Below are 17,287 nucleotides of genomic sequence, written 5' to 3'. Positions count from 1 at the left end.
GAATAGTAAAATATTATTTATCACATTATTCCTTCTGGCAATGATTTGGTCTGACCCTCTGTTGCCTTATAACAAAATGTATGTCTCTATATCTTATCCTTACTTATTCCACAAATTTCTTTATCACATTTACATACAATATCCTTGTTTTCAACAACAAATTTTGAACTCAAGTAAACTAATTGATGACTATCACCAACTGCCACATTAGCTGTGAGTATTTTTTTCTGAATTCTTCAAGTGAACTAGATAGTGAGAGAGGAGAAAATATACACTGTACAAAGAGGAACAGAATGGTGGTACATGGTTTTATTTATAACACTATTTAGATATCGGGAGTACTCACAAATACTGTGAACATTGTGATCAGAACATTGGTTCTGATCACAGAACAATGTTCACTGTGACCATTGGATCAGAACAAATCATCTGGATCTTTGTTAATTTGAAAAGATTAATAGACATAGTCCTGGGAAAAGAAAAGAAGACACCTATAATTCAGGAAAGGCTTTTGGGGAACACAATATATGTCTTAGTAACTATCTGTTTAATTATGTATGAGTACTTATTTTATCTGTGATGGAATGTATCTTGACAAGATCAGGCAGAATTATAGTATTATTGTAATTAACAGTAAGTAATTATTGTAATTATTCTTATTAATTATTAATAAGCAGATTAAGATTAATGTGATAATTGAAGCAATTATTGTCCTAAAAATCTTCATAAAGATTTTTAGTGATGAAATACTGGAAGCACAACCTCCTGTTGGTCACTGGGGTGACCCAAGAGGCTTCTTGGGGTAGCCTAACACAGACCAAATTCTAGTGAATAAAAAAAAAAAAGAAAGCTCAGAAGAAAAACGGGACACATTGATTTCTCAAAGTCTCTAGATCAGATAGATAGGGACAAATTTAAATTACAGAGATCAATGGGACAAGTAGAAATACAAACCCAAACTTCCTGATTACTCGCTGATGAGAAAAATGGCAAAATTACTAAACCTCAAATGTAGACAAGATGATTCCATTTACATAGATCTGGCAGTGGAAGAGGATGTGTGCAGACAGAGTTTGAGCTGTCTCTAGAAGCCAGCAGTGATGAACATTCCACATGTCTCATTCACATTACCTCTTCCAGCTGATTTCAGAGTTCTGTCATTGTTGAAGCTATAGACTGATAGAGACACATCTGCTGAAGAACAAAAGGGAATAATGTAGCCTATAGCCAATTCTGTTATTTTTTCACACCTTACTTCCTGCAAGGTTTACTGTCTTTTCCCTCTTCTATCTTCAAAACTAGACCTCAACAGGATAATTCTATTTGGCAATTTAAATGTCTACTTGTAAAAACATGAGATCCTCTATAGTTAAAAACTTAAGTACTTAAAAACTTAAGTACTTATACTTGTAAAAACTTAAGATCCTCTATAGTTTAAGTAATTAAATATGGAATACTTTAGAAACTGAAAGACAGCATTACTAGGCTTTCAATGTAAACCGTTAAGTTAACGTATTTCTAGAAAAAATGATTTAACAGTGTTTCCTAAGAACAAGCCAGTTTTAAAAGATAAAATTCCATAACAAAAAACTTCTATAATATTACATTTCACAGTCACAGTTATATAAATCTATTTAAATGACAGTAGACTAAGTACTTTCCTCAGCATATTTATCTACTAGTATGATTGTTGGGATAATTTTTAGATTCATAAGTTAAAACCCATATTATGCTTCCAGAACATAACAGGCATTGGTTCCTTCACACTCTAACACGTTTGACATGATCTGCAATTTTAAACTACATAATCAAATATATTTGAGTAATTGCTCACCTTTATGAATATGGTATATAAAATATAATATTCCATAACCTAAGATTACGATTATAAATTTATTGGTTTATTATACATGTAATATGGAACATGTTTTTCTTCTTATTTGGCAGAATGGAAAAAGACAACCAATGTGGCTGTATATTAAAACCAAATATACGTTGTATATTGTGATAAATTTCCATGTTTTTTGGCTTAATTTTCCCAATTAGAATTTATCCAATGAAATCATGTGGTATTTATGACATTACCTGTACTTCAACATATCACAGAAATTTTCAATGAATATCTCTTGTCAATGGTTTCACCTTTTGGTCCAGAAAAGCAATACTTCTTTCATTGAGGGTTACTGTAGATACCTCATGCTTCTATGTGTGATCATAAAACACATGAGTATAAATGGCTGATCCATGGATATAGAATTGGTTCCTAGTGGCTACAGTTTCCACAGTTCCACACAGGCCTCTCATTATCTCAGTCTTTAGAGGAGTATAGCACTATCCAAAGCAGATGACCAAAATAAAAAAAAAATGCTTAAACATAATGTCAAATTTTATTCTACAAAGGTAGTTGAATGCTCTTACCTGCTGAAAAATTTCTTCATAAAAAACAAAGATCCTAAATTTGCATGACTATATACAAATTGACATACTTAGTAGAAATTAACCAAGATGAGTCCATTATTTAGTGGCAAAAGTATCAACACTACAATTTGTTACTTGAAAGTTTTCTCAATTATGGTGAAACAACCAGAAGCACTTTACTATGATTGAGGATTTGTGATAACATTCAGGGTCCAGCTACTAATCTTTGTACCTATCAAGAAAAATGCTGAGATTTAACTTCATGGAAGAACAAATGACAGAGCTTTCCCATAGGCAGAAGCCAAACTTTTCAGTCTTTCAGTCATTCAACTAAGATATCCCTAAGATCACTTCTTTCCTAAGTGAAACCATGTCTCTGCATCTCCCCAATCTCATCCCAAGAAGCTGAGAACTTTCACACATTTTCACAAGCAATGGCGGGTATGACAAAAAATAATTACACCTAGAGGACTAGATGCCAACTGAAGACATACCCTACCTTGAGCAAAAAAAAAATCACTTTTTCAATATCTTCCGGGGTATTCTAGCAGGTAAATAATTCATCCATTTATGTGTGTAGACATGGTCTATGACTTTTACATCAACAATATTTTAAATGGAATGGACAGTAAGGTCATTATAGATTTGTTAATTAGAATAGTTGGAAAATGTAAAGCACCCGATTCTGTCACAGTTCGTGGCACCACTTGTAACCTGCTACAATCCCTGGTGGACTGAACAAAGGGGGTGAATGCGGGAATAAAAGACAAAGAGACAAAGAGTATATTTGGAAGAAGGGGTCGGGGGCACCTTGCCTCTAGTGAAAAAGAGCCCTGAGGTTTACACAACCCTCCATATTTATTAGGCAAAAGAGATAGCGAGGAGGGTGAGTAGTTGTCAGGTAACTGTCAGTCCACCCTTTGGTTCACAGCAGGCTTGCGAGGCTGTATTCCAGGAACAATTGGTGCTAGATGTCTCAGGAGATAACTTCAAGGAGCCCAGTGCCAGGAGGTGATGGCCCTCAGCAAACCTTCTGGTGGCAGGCACAGATGTGAGTTTGCCCACATCCTGCATTCATGGTAAACAGTTTGCTGTTTGATCATATAGCCTCCAGTGGAATGCTGAACTGGTCACAATCCCTTTGCTGGCTCTCTACATCTCCCCATTTCTGTTTATGGATTAATTAAAAGAATGTAAGGCCAGGCTGGGCAGACCTCATTTTCTGTTTAGTGGTCCATCTGATTTTACAGACTATGAACAGAAGACAGAGACAAAACAACACTATTCCAAGAACTACATATAAGATGTTAATGCGGTACCTTAGATAAGTCCAAGGGTTGAGGCTCTCCAGGCCTTGCTGGAATTTGGCCCAGTCTTCTAAGGCTGAAATTCTTGAGTTTGCCTATTTAAATCAAGAATTTTGTTTTGTAATTCACTGATATCAAAGATGATATTGGATGTGAAAGCTCCCTTCAATTGGCTTTCACACGGTGCCATGGTGCCATGGATACTCACTTTGGTTATATTCTAAGTTGGTTACACAAATATGAGTGTGGTTAAAATGGCAACAAAATTGCTGCTGCAACTGCAGGCTTTGTACTTGTTCCTCTAATCATAGGACTGTGGATTTTAACATTGCCACTTCAGTTTGTAACTCAGGATTAATTTTATTCTGGCCATGATCCCTGGTGGACTAAACAAAGACAAAGAAAAAAGAAAATATATTTGGAAGAAGGGGTCAGAGGGCACCTTACCTCTAGTAAGCAAGGGCCCTGAGCTATACACAGCCCTCCGTATTTATCAGGCAAAAGAAATGGCCAGGAGGGGTGAGTAGTTGTCAGGCAATTGTCAGTCAGCCATTTGGTTCACAACAATTGGTGTTAAATGTCTCAGGAGATAACTTCAAGGAACCCTGTGCCAGGAAGTGATGGCCCTCAGCAAACCTTTTGGCAGCAGGCACAGTGTGAGTTTGCTCACATCCTGCATTCATGATAAACAGTTTGCTGTTTGATCATATAGCCTCCAGTGGAATGCTGAGCTGGCCACAATCCCTTTGCTGGCTCTCTACGGGAACAAATTCAAATGAAGTAATCTCTCTGAAAACCTTTTTTCTAAGAAAATCCCTAGAAGAAAAAGACTTGGCTCTTGCTAAAGAAAAGTAGCTAAATGCCAAATAATGTGAAAAGCCTGTAATATGACAAGAAAAACTCAAAAGTAAATTGAATAGTAAATTATGAGTTTTACATTATGAAATATTTAGGGGAGACAAGTAATATTTCAGCCAGAATGAAAGGAGATCCAGCCCCAGGCTCTCTTCTTTAAAAATGTTCCTGGTAAGGAGGGCCTCACCCTTCCTGTTAGAAAGTCTGTGCCCAAGAAACCTTGAGGCTCAGAGGCAGAGAGCTTAAGAATGGAAGTTGACATTCTGATTCTTGGAAAGATAGGTAATCATAGTGCTGCAGTTTTAGTTAGAGTACAGGCTTTTGATCAAGGCCTGAAACTATGTCAGATAAAATCATAATGATCTGTACTACATTCATTCAATCCTTTAATTTTATTCCAATATTAATTCAATAACAGTATCTACAATACAGAAATTTGTATTTGCCAACAAGGGAGTAGTGCTTAAGGGCTTCCACTGTTATTTCCATGACTTGGCTTACCATTGGCTCCACAGAACATCTTCATCTCATCATATGTTAATTAAATATTGGTGTGATAAAAGACTTAGATAAAGAGTCCCATAAATAACTATCTGAGCCAGCAAAGATGTTTATCACATAATGAGCTCCACTAAAAGTTGGTCATTTTCAACTTACCTAATACATGTTTTAAATTCATCCACCCCAAATATAACATGTATTATTGCTAAAACTTGAAGAGCATATCTATCAACATTGTGCTCTCTTACTAGTAAGTGGTAAAGCATGCACAAACATATGTTTAATTCTGGGGAACTATCAGATATGATCAAAGATACTGTGGTTTAAATTATGACTCCAAGATGAACAACTAATATATGAAAATAAGACCGAATTCTCTATGTCCCTTCCAGCAGAATTCAAATAACTACTAATACCAACACCTAGTGTGGAAGTAAATCCTTCCTCAGCCAAGCCTTCATATGAGATGGTAGCCCCAACCAGCGCCTTGATTACAGTTTTGTGAGAGACCTTGAAGCATGGGAACCTGCTAAACCACACTGTTTCCTCACCTACAGAAATTGAGAATGAGTACAAATTGTTTGAATCACTAAGTTTTGAAATATTTTGCTATGAATAAATATGTAACTCATAAATGTATCTAGAATATACTTCAAATACTGGGAAACATGCCAAAAATATTTAGTGAACCTATGAATCAAAGAAGAAGGTATAATGAAGCTAAGCAAATAGTTAGAACTAAACAATAACAGAAACATATCAAAATGTGTGAGGTTTGATCAAAACAGTACTTAAAGAAAAATGTATAGCTATAAATGCTTACATTTAAAATAAATGTTTAAAAGCAGCCATTCAACCCTTCACCTTAAGAAGCTAGAAGAGTAAACAAGAGCCAAGGTAAATAAACAAAAGGACATAAACATAAGATCAAAAACCAATAAAATGGAAAACATAAAATAGAGAAAATAAAAATAGCAAAAATTCTTACTTTTATAATGAAATTGATAAACTGTTAGCAAGGGAGATCAAGAGAAAACAAAGAGAAATCCAAATTACCAATATCAGAAATAATAAAACAAATAATCATCCCAAAGTTCCTTTAGAAGTTAAAAGGTTAGAAAAGGATAGTTATGAAATGCATTATTTCTTTTTTTTAGTTTCAAAAAGTTTATTTATTTATTATACTTTAAGTTCTGGGATACATGTGCAGAACGTGTAGGTTTGTTACATAGGTATACACATGCCATGGTGGTTTGCTGCACCCATCACCCTGTCATCTACATTAGGTATTTCTCCTAATGTTATCCCTCCCCTAGCCCCCAACCCCCCTGACAGGCCCCTGTGTGTGATGTTCCCCTCCCCAGGTCCATGTGTTCTCATTGTTCAACTCTCACCTATGAGTGAGAACATGCAGTGTTTGGCTTTCTGTTCTTGTGTTAGTTTGCTGAAAATGATGGTTTCCAACTTCACCCATGTCCCTACAAAGGACATGAACTCATCCTTTTAATGGCTGCATAGTATTCCATGGTGTATATGTGCCACATTTTCTTTATCCAGGCTATCATTGATAGGCAGTTGGGCTGCTTCCAAGTCTTTGCTATTGTGAACAGTGTCGCAATAATTGTACATGTGCATGTATCTTTATAGGATGATTTATAATCCTTTGGGTATATAGCCAGTAACAGGATTGCTGGGTCAAATCGTATTTCTGGTTCTAGATCCCTGAGGAATCACCACACTGTACTCCACAACGGTTGAACTAATTTACACTCCCACCAACAGTGTAAAAGTGTTCCTATTTCTCCACATCTTCTCCAGCATCTGTTCTTTCCTGACTTTTTAATGATGGGCATTCTAACTGGCGTGAGATAGTATCTCATTGTGGTTTTGATTTGCATTTCTCTAATGAACAGCAATTATGAGGTTTTTTTCATGTATTTGTTGGCCACATAAATGTCTTCTTTTGTGAAGTGTCTGTTCATATATCCTTTGCCTAGTTTTTGATGGGGTTTTTTTTTCTTATTTTATTTTATTTTATTATACTTTAAGTTTTGGGGTACATGTGCACAATATGCAGGTTTGTTACATATGTATATATTTGTCATGTTGGTGTGCTACACCCATTAACTCATCATTTAGCATTAGGTATATCTCCAAATGCTATCCATCCCCCCTCCCCCCACCCCACAACAGTCCCTGGAGTGTGATGTTCCCCTTCCTGTGTCCATGTGTTCTCATTGTTCAATTCCCACCTATGAGTGAGAACATGTGGTGTTTGGTTTTCTCTCCTTGCGATAGTTTGCTGAGAATGATGGTTTCCAGTTTCATCCATGTCCCTACAAAGGACATGAATTCATCATTTTTTATGGCTGCATAGAACTCCATGGTGTATATGTGCCACATTTTCTTAATCCAGTCTATTGTTGTTGGACATTTGGGTTGGTTCCAAGTCTTTGCTATTGTGAATAGTGCCGCAAGAAATATATGTGTGCATGTGTCTTTATAGCAGCATGATTTATAATCCTTTGGGTATATACCCAGTAATGCATTATTTCAATTAATTGGACAGCTTAGATGAATTAAGTAGAATGTAGGGAAAGGACAACCTTCTGAAAATGACACCAACAGAAACTGACACACTCCTATCTCTTTCCAAGTAATGAACTAACCTTACCTGTAGAAAATATGATAGTGTTTCAGAAAACCCTAAAGAATCTACAGACATAATTGAACATAGTTAAATTTCCTTTATAAATACTAGCAACAAGGACATTGGAATTTTTTTTTAAGTGAAAAACCTTTGATGAATTCTGAAAACATAAACACGTAGGAATAGATAAGGAAGATCCATAATAAAAACTACAAAACTCTTCAAAAATAAACATTTAAAATACCTAACAGATATACTGTATTCAGGAATTAGAAAACCCACTATTGTTAAGATATTATTAGTAAAAGATGATTTACGGATCCAATTTAAAATGAATAAAACTCCAATATGCTCCTTTTGAGATGTAGACAATTGTTCTGCATGCTGCTCTGTGAAACGATTTTACCACTTCCCAATCAAGGGTTATCTTCTATTTCTGTAAAACACCAAATGTGGGGTGGTCATGTGATCATTCAATCAAATAGAATATGATGCAAGTGACATTGCACCAGTTCTGGACATAGCACTTACCTGGCCAAACTCATCTATGTTCTACCACTGAGATCTCTGAGCACCATGCAAAAAGTGTGGCTATTCTCTGGAGTGATCTTGTGGTCCTTCATCTAAAGAGATAGGAGAAAAAGCCCAGTGCATCTCTTAAAGTCTTCCCTTCTAATATACTATAAATATGAATTAACTTATCCTGCCTTTTACAGAACATTTAGTTATCAGGTGAATAAGAGAGTGACTTCAGTCCTTGCCAAACAAAACAGAAGAAACACCCTGCCAACAACCGCCTGAATTCTTGGCTCACAAAATTTTGATATAAAATGAAATGATGGTTGTTTAACTCACAAAAACTGTGGAGCCCTGCACAGTACATGAAGACAGAACCAAAATAAAAGTCACATCTCAAGGCGTGGTGTTTCCATAACAATTTAAAGTCTATGGAATTGGCTTTAGTGCCCAAAAATAGGGGCCACCAGGACATTGGAAGTGAATGTTCAAAAGACAGAAGTAACTATTCTGGAAGCTGTGAAAATTTGACTTGTGATGCAGTGCTGAAAAAATTTGTACCTCTGTCACCTATAGGAAGGTAGAAAATGAAAAATGTACATAAGGAAACTGGTGGATATGGCAAAAATTTCCAAGTAGAATATTGCAAATTTCAGCTGTTTCTTACAGCAGTGTATCATATAATAAGGCATGGATATTTAAAAAACACTAATGAGGGGTGGAGCCAAGATGGCCGAATAGGAAGAGCTCCAGTCCACAGCTCCCAGCATGAGCAATGCAGAAGACTGGTGATTTCTGAATTCCCAACTGAGGTACTGGGTTCATCTCTCTGGGGAGTGTTGGAAAGTGGGTGCAGGACACTGGGTGCAGTGCACTGACTGTGAGCCAAAGCAGGGTGAGGTAACGCCTCACCTGGGAAGTGCAAGGGGTCAGGGAATTCCCTTTCCTGGTCAAAGAAAGGGGTGACAGATGGCACCTGGAAAATCAGATCACTCCCACCCTAATACTGCACTTTTCCAACTGTCTTAGCAAATGGCACACCATGAGATTGTATCCCACACCTGGCTTGGAGGGTCCTAAGCCCACAGAGCCTTGCTCATTGCTAACACAGCAGTCTGAGATCAAACTGCAAGGCAGCAGGGAGGCTGGGGGAGGGGTAGCCGCCATTGCCGAGCCTTGAGTAGGTAAACAAAGCGGCCTGGAAGCTTGAACTGGGTGGAGCCCACCACAGTTCAAGGAGACCTGCCTGCCTCTCTAGACACCACCTCTGGGGGCAGGGCATTGCCAAATAAAAGGCAGCAGAATCCTCTGCAGACTTAAATGTCTCTGTCTGACAGCTTTGAAGGAGTAGTGGTTCTCCCAGCATGCAGCTGGAGATCTGAGAATAGACAGACTGCCTCCTCAATGAGTCCCTGACCCCCGAGTAGCCTAACTGGGAGGCACCCCCAAGTAGGGGCAGACTGACACCTCACACGGTTGGGTACTCCTCTGAGACAAAACTTCCAGAGGAAAGATCAGGCAGCAACACTTGCAGTTCAACAATATCCACTGTTCTGCAGCCTCCGTTGCTGATACCCAGGCAAACAGGGTCTGGAGTGGACCTCCAGCAAACTCCAACAGACATGCAGCTGAGGGTCCTGACTGTTAAAAGGAAAGCTAACAAATAGAAAGGACATCCAAACCAAAACTCCATCTGTACATCACCATCATCAAAGACCTAACGTAGATAAAACCACAAAGATGGTGAAAAAACACAGCAGAAAAACTGGAAACTCTAAAAATCAGAGCACCTCTCCTCCTCCAAAGGAACATAGCTCCTCACCAGCAATGGAACAAAGCTGGATGGAGAATGACTTTGATGAGTTGAGAGAAGAAGGCTTCAGACGATCAAACTACCCTGAGCTAAAGGAGGAAGTTTGAACCCATGGCAAAGAAGTTAAAAACCTTGAAAAAAAATCAGACGAATGGCTCACTAGAATAACCAATGCAGAGAAGTCCTCAAAGGACCTGATGGAGCTGAAAACTAAGGCATGAGAACTACGTGACAAATGCACAAGCCTCAGTACCTGATTCAATCAACTGGAAGAAAGGGTATCAGTGATGGAAGATAAAATGAATGAAATGAAGCAAGAAGGGAAGTTTAGAGAAAAAAGAACAAAAATAAATGAATGAAGCCTCCAAGAAATATGGGACTATGTGAAAAGACCAAATCTACATCTGATTGATGTACGTGAGAGTGACAGGGAGAATGGAACCAAGTTGGAACACACTCTGCCGGATATTATCAAGGAGAACTTCCCCAATCTAGCAAGGCAGGCCAACATTCAAAATCAGGAAATCCAGAGAATCGCACAAAGATACTCCTCAAGAAGAGCAACTCCAAGACACATAATTGTCAGATTTACCAAAGTTGAAATGAAGGAGAAAATGTTAAGGGCAGCCAGAGACAAAAGTCAGGTTACCCACAAAGGGAAGCCCATCAGACTAACAGCGGATCTCTCAGCAGAAACTCTACAAGCCAGAAGAGAGCGGGGGCCAATATTCAACATGCTTAAAGAAAAGAATATTCAACTCAGAATTTCATATCCAGCCAAACTAAGCTTTATAAGTGAAGGAGAAATAAAATCCTTTACAGACAAGCAAATGCTGAGAGATTTTGTCACCACCAGGCCTGCCCTAAAAGAGCTCCTGAAGGAAGCACTAAACATGGAAAGGAAAAACTGGTACCAGCCACTGCGAAAACATGCCAGATCGTAAAGACCACTGAGGCTAGGAAAAAACTGCATCAACTAACGAGCAAAATAACCAGCTAACATCAAAATGATGAGATCAAATTCACACATAACAATATTAACTTTAAATGTAAATGGACTAAATGCTCCAATTAAAAGACACAGACAGACAAATTGGATAAAGAGTCAAGACCATTCAGTGTGCTGTATTCAGGAAACCAATCTCACGTGCAGAGACACACATAGGCTCAAAATAAAGGCATGGAGGAAGATCTATCAAGGAAATGGAAAACAAAAAATGGCAGGGGTTGCAATTCTAGTCTCTGATAAAACAGACTTTAAACAAACAAAGATCAAAAGAGACAAAGAAGGCCATTACATAATGGTAAAGGGATCAATTCAACAAGAAGAGCTAATTATCCTAAATATGTATGCACCCAATACAGGAGCACCCAGATTCATAAACCAAGTCCTTAGAGACCTAGAAAGAGACTCAGACTCCCACACAATAATAATAGGAGATTTTAACTCCCCACTGTCAACATTAGGCAGATCAATGAGACAGAAATTTAACAAGGATATCCAGGAAGTGAACTCAGCTCTGCACCAAGCAGACCTAATAGGCATCTACAGAACTCTCCACCCCAAATCAACAGAATATACATTCTTCTCAGCACCACACCACACCTATTCCAAAATTGACCACATAGTTGGAAGTGTAGCACTCCTCAGCAAATGTAAAAGAACAGAAATTATAACAAACTGTCTCTCAGACCATAGTGCAATCAAACTAGAACTCAGGATTAAGAAACTCACTCAAAATGGCTCAACTACATGGAAATTGAACAACCTGCTCCTGAATGGCTACTGGGTACATAACAAAATGAAGGCAGAAATAAAGATGTTCTTTGAAACCAATGAGAACAAAGACATAACATACCAGAATCTCTGGGACACATTCAAAACAGTGTGTAGAGGGAAATTTACAGCAATAAATGCCCACAAGAGAAAGCAGGAAAGATCTAAAATTGACACCCTAACATCACAATTAAAAGAGCTAGAAAGGGAAGAGCTAACACATTGAAAAGGTAGCAGAAGGCAAGAAATAACTAAGATCAGAGCAGAACTGAAGGAAACAGAGGCACAAAAACCCTTCAAAAAAATCAATGAATCCAGGAGCTGGTTTTTTGAAAGGATCAACAAAATTGACAGACTGCTAGCAAGACTAATAAAGAAGAAAAGAGAGAAGAATCAAATAGACGCAACAAAAAATGATAAAGGGGATATCACCACCGATCCCACAGAAATACAAACTACCATCAGAGAATACTATAAACACCTCTATGCAAATAAACTAGAAAATCTAGGAGAAATGGACAAATTCCTGGACACATACACCCTCCCAAGATTAAACCAGGAAGAAGATGAATCTCTGAAAAGACCAATAACAGGCTCTGAAATTGAGGCAATAATTAATAGCTTACCAACCAAAAAGAGTCCAGGACCAGACGGATTCACAGCCAAAATCTACCAGAGATACAGGGAGGAGCTGGTACCATTCCTTTGAAACTATTCCAATCAACAGAAAAAGAGAGAATACTCCCTAACTCATTTTATGAGGCCAGCATCATCCTGATACCAAAGCCTGGCAGAGAAACAAAAGAAAAAAGACAATTTTAGACCAATATCCGTGATGAACATTGATACAAATTCCTCATTAAAATACTGGCAAACTGAATCCAGCAGCACATCAAAAAGCTTATTCACCATGATCAAGTGGGCTTCACCCCTGAGATGCAAGGCTGGTTCAACATACACAAATCAATAAATGTAATCCAGCATATAAACAGAACCAAGGAAAAACACCATATGATTATCCCAATAGAAGCAGAAAAGGCCTTTGACAAAATTCAATAACTCCTCAAGCTAAAAACTCTCAATAAATTAAGTATTGATGGGACATAGCTCAAAATAATAAGAGCTATCTATGACAATCCCACAGCCAATATCATACTGAATGGACAAAAACTGGAAGCATTCCCTTTGAAAACTGGCACAAGACAGGGATGCCCTCTCTCACCACTCCTATTCAACATAGTGTTGGAAGTTCTGGCCAGGGCAATCAGGCAGGAGAAGGAAGTAAAGGGTATTCAGTTAGGAAAAGAGGAAGTCAAATTGTCCCTGTTCGCCGACGACATGATTGTGTACCTAGAAAACCCCATCGTCTCAGCCCAAAATCTCCTAAAGCTGATAAGCAACTTCAGCAAAGTCTCAGGATACAAAATCAATGTGCAAAAATCACAAGCATTCTTATACACCAATAACAGACAAACAGAGAGCCAAATCATGAGTGAACTCCCATTCACAGTTGCTTCAAAGAGAATAAAGTACCTAGAAATCCAACTTCCAAGGGATGTGAAGGACCTCTTCAAGGAGAACTACAAACCACTGCTCAATGAAATAAGAGTATAAAAACAAATGGAATAACATTCCATGCTCATGGGTAGGAAGAATCAATATAATGAAAATGGCCATACTGCCCAAGGTAATTTATAGATTCAATGCCATCCTCATCAAGCTACCAATGACTTTCTTCACAGAATTGGAAAAAACTACTTTAAAGTTCATATGGAACCAAAAAAGAGCCTGCATTGCCAAGTCAATCCTAAGCCAAAAGAACAAAGCTGGAGGCATCACGCTACCTGACTTCAAACTATACTACAAGGCTACAGCAACCAAAACAGCATGGTACTGGTACCAAAATAGAGATGTAGACCAATGGAACAGAACAGAGCCCTCAGAAATAATGCCACATATCTACAACCATCTGATCTTTGATAAACCTGACAAAAACAAGAAATGGAGAAACAATTCCCTATTTAATAAATGGTGCTGGGAAAACAGGCTAGCCATATGTAGAAAGCTGAAACTGGGTCCCTTCCTTACACCTTATACAAAAATTAATTCAAGATGGATTAAAGACTTAAATGTTAGACCTAAAACCATCAAAACCCTAGAAGAAAACCTAGGCAATATCACTCAGGACATAGGCATGGGCAAGGACTTCATACCTAAAACACCAAAAGCAATGGCAAAAAAAGCCAAAATTGACAAATGGGATCTAATTAAACGAAAGAGCTTCTGCACAGCAAAAGAAACTATGATCAGAGTGAACATGAAACCTACAGAATGGGGGAACATTTTTGCAATCTACTCATCTGACAAAGGGCTAATATCCAGAATCTACAATGAACTCAAACAAATTTACAAGGAAAAAAAAACAACCGCATCAAAAAGTGGGTGAAGGATATGAACAGACACTTCTCAAAATAAAACATTTATGCAGCAAAAGACACGTGAAAAAATGCTCATCATCACTGGCCATCAGAGAAATGCTAATCAAAACCACAATGAGATACCATCTCACATCAGTTAGAATGGCAATCATTAAAAAGTCGGGAAACAACAGGTGCTGGAGAGGATGTGGAGAAATAGGAACACTTTTACACTGTTGGTTGGACTGTAAACTAGTTCAACCATTATGGAAGTCAGTGTGGCGATCCTCAGGGATCTAGAACTAGAAATACCATTTGACCCAGCCATCCCATTACTGGGTACATACCCAAAGGATTATAAATCATGCTGCTATAAAGACACATGCACACCTATGCTTGTTGTGGCACTATTCACAATAGCAAAGACTTGGAACCAACCCAAATGTCCAACAATGATAGACTGGATTAAGAAAATGTGGCACATATACACCATGGAATACGATGCAGCCATAAAAAAGGATGAGTTCATGTCCTTTGTAGGGACATGGATGAAGCTGGAAACCATCATTCTCAGCAAACTATCACAAGGAAGAAAAACCAAACACCACACTTTCTCACTCATAGATGGGAATTGAACAATGAGAACACATGGACACAGGAAGGGGAACATCACACACCTTCCTTTGTGGGTTATGGGGTGCGGGGAGGGGGGAGGGATACCATTAGGGATATACCTAATGTTAAATGACAAGTTAATGGGTGCAGCACACCAACATGGCACATGTATACATATGTAACAAACCTGCACATTGTGCACATGTACCCTAAAACTTATAATATAATAAAAAGTAATCATAAATAAATAAAAAACACTAATGAAAAGATTAACTGTTACATATTCAACATAATTTACAAGAAACATAAAAGAACAAGAAATTGGTGGTTTCAAACATAAAACTTGTTCCCCTTTCCAGTCTCTGCAAGAGCTAAGTACTCTAAACCTAAGAAAGGTCATCAAAATAAATGTTATTTGAAAGTTGTGGATGTTATGACACTTAGAAAGACTACAGAAAAATTTAACAGTGTGTTTCATAAGTACCTTAAACTAGAGAATCAGAATTCTAAGATTCTTAAAGTGTTATGTGACTGCATATAGAGTTTCAGCCCAAGTCTGAGATGGGCCAGTTTCAAAGATATTTTTGAGTATGGTCCTTGTATATTCCACAAAATCTTTAAAAACTTACACTGAAGGAAGCAACACAGCCTTCCCTTCTGAACAGGGGCTTCCATTTTATTACCTATTCCTCCCTTTCTCCATTGTGTGCTGAGAATGTGGAGGAAATACCCTGTCTCAAAGATCTGTAAACAGTAAAAGCCATAATTTAAAATGTGCACAATGAAACCTGCACCCAAGGAGCCCCAGCCACACTCAGTCTCGATATAGAAGTTGAGATCTTGAACTTCAATCAGATGTCATGATGGGATGACTTTGTAATTGAGCTAGGAGCATCCAAATCCTGTCTTCTTTCTTTGGGATCCTTGACTTGCCCTTAGAAACCTGAAAACTTCAGTGGGAAGACCTTGACTACATACCTCCTTACCTACATGAGGACGGACACTCCTATTACTAAATATAGTTAACTTTTTACCCAAGAGTTTTTCTATAGCATTTCTCATCTCTTAATTTCTCAACGTGTATATTAAAGGACTCAACATGTGTGTGATAATGGTATAAGACACAGTCATGAACTTATCAGTAGGAAAGTTTGAAACAGGCCTAACATATACGAAAATACAGGGTACAAAAAAGAGGGCAACCACGGTAATGCGGGAGCTGCAGGTAGACAAGGCTTTATGCCTCTTTTCCTGACTGTAAGTTTTAAGGGAGTTTAGGATGACTCCACAGGAGATTAACAGAAGGGTGAAAATGACCATACAGATTGCTCCACTATTGACAACAACAGTGAGGCCTATAAAGTAGGTGTCAGTGCACGCCACTTTCAGTAATGGGTACATGTCACAACCGAAATGATCAATGACATTGGGACCACAGAAAGGGAGACTGTACACAACAATTTGAAACGCAGAATGCACAAAACCTCCAATCATGGCCACCACCAACAGAAGGAAGCAAACCTGTCGATTCATGATGGTCAAATAGTGCAGTGGCTTACAGATGGCCACATAGCGATCACAGGTCATCACCACCAGAAGGAAAACCTCAGCACTGCCAAAGAAATGGTCTATAAATAGTTGGCCCATGCAACCTGGGAAGGAAATAGTCTTTTTATCACAGAGTAAGTCTACAATTAACTTGGGAGGAATGGTAGTGGAATATGCAGCATCTATAAATGACAGGCAAGCAAGGAAGAAATACATTGGGGAACCCAAGGAAGGGCTGGCAATAATAGTCACCACAATGAGCAGGTTCCCCACCACTGTCACCAAGTGTGTGAGTAAAAACATGACAAATAATGCTTTTTGCACACCAGGATCCTGAGAAAAGCCCAGGAGGACAAATTCTGAAATATTGTTATTCTGTCTCATTTACTCTTCTTTAAGGCTTGTATCAGAGGTGAGAGCTCAGGAAAACAGGACCTGTAATGAAATAGTGACCAGGAATATGATTACATCCATTGTGTCACAGGGCACATCTTCATTGTTGTATCCTGAATAGTGATTTAAACACAGTAAATATTTGGTAAGTCTCTATTGAGTTCCTCACCAAAGAGCCCATCTTGCCCTGATGATTCTATTTCTCCTCAAATATTTTAGTTTCAGTGCACAGGTAAAGGCTTCTACCTCTAAGTTTTGGTGAATATTCTATGTAGAAGAAGAGTTAAAGTCCCAACAGCCATTTATACATTTCATAACTTCTTATTTAAAACATTTTCTTGGCATGGAAGTCAGCTGTGATGAGTAGGCAATGGGTCCTTCATCTCAAGAAACTTACTCTCTGGTGGTGGTAATAAACTCTAAATAAATAAATTGACATAGATTTAGTCCTTTGTGTTTGTACTTGTGGTATCTTTG

At 38.1% G+C, this 17,287-nt stretch overlaps 1 protein-coding gene across 1 annotated transcript; it reads right to left on the bottom strand.

Moving 5' to 3' along the window:
• Positions 1–15,934: 15,934 nt before the first annotated feature.
• Positions 15,935–16,801, bottom strand: LOC107967334 (olfactory receptor 4A5). The gene has a single exon (XM_016922423.1). It carries the CDS (start codon positions 16,799–16,801, stop codon positions 15,935–15,937), a length of 867 nt encoding a protein of 288 aa, XP_016777912.1.
• Between the last annotated feature and the right edge of the window lie 486 nt (positions 16,802–17,287).

This window comes from Pan troglodytes, chromosome 9, assembly GCF_028858775.2.
Source record: "Pan troglodytes isolate AG18354 chromosome 9, NHGRI_mPanTro3-v2.0_pri, whole genome shotgun sequence".
In the NCBI taxonomy this organism is placed as follows: domain Eukaryota; kingdom Metazoa; phylum Chordata; class Mammalia; order Primates; family Hominidae; genus Pan; species Pan troglodytes.
Note: the sequence above shows the minus strand (reverse complement) of the source record. Positions and strands in the feature narration are given on the sequence as shown.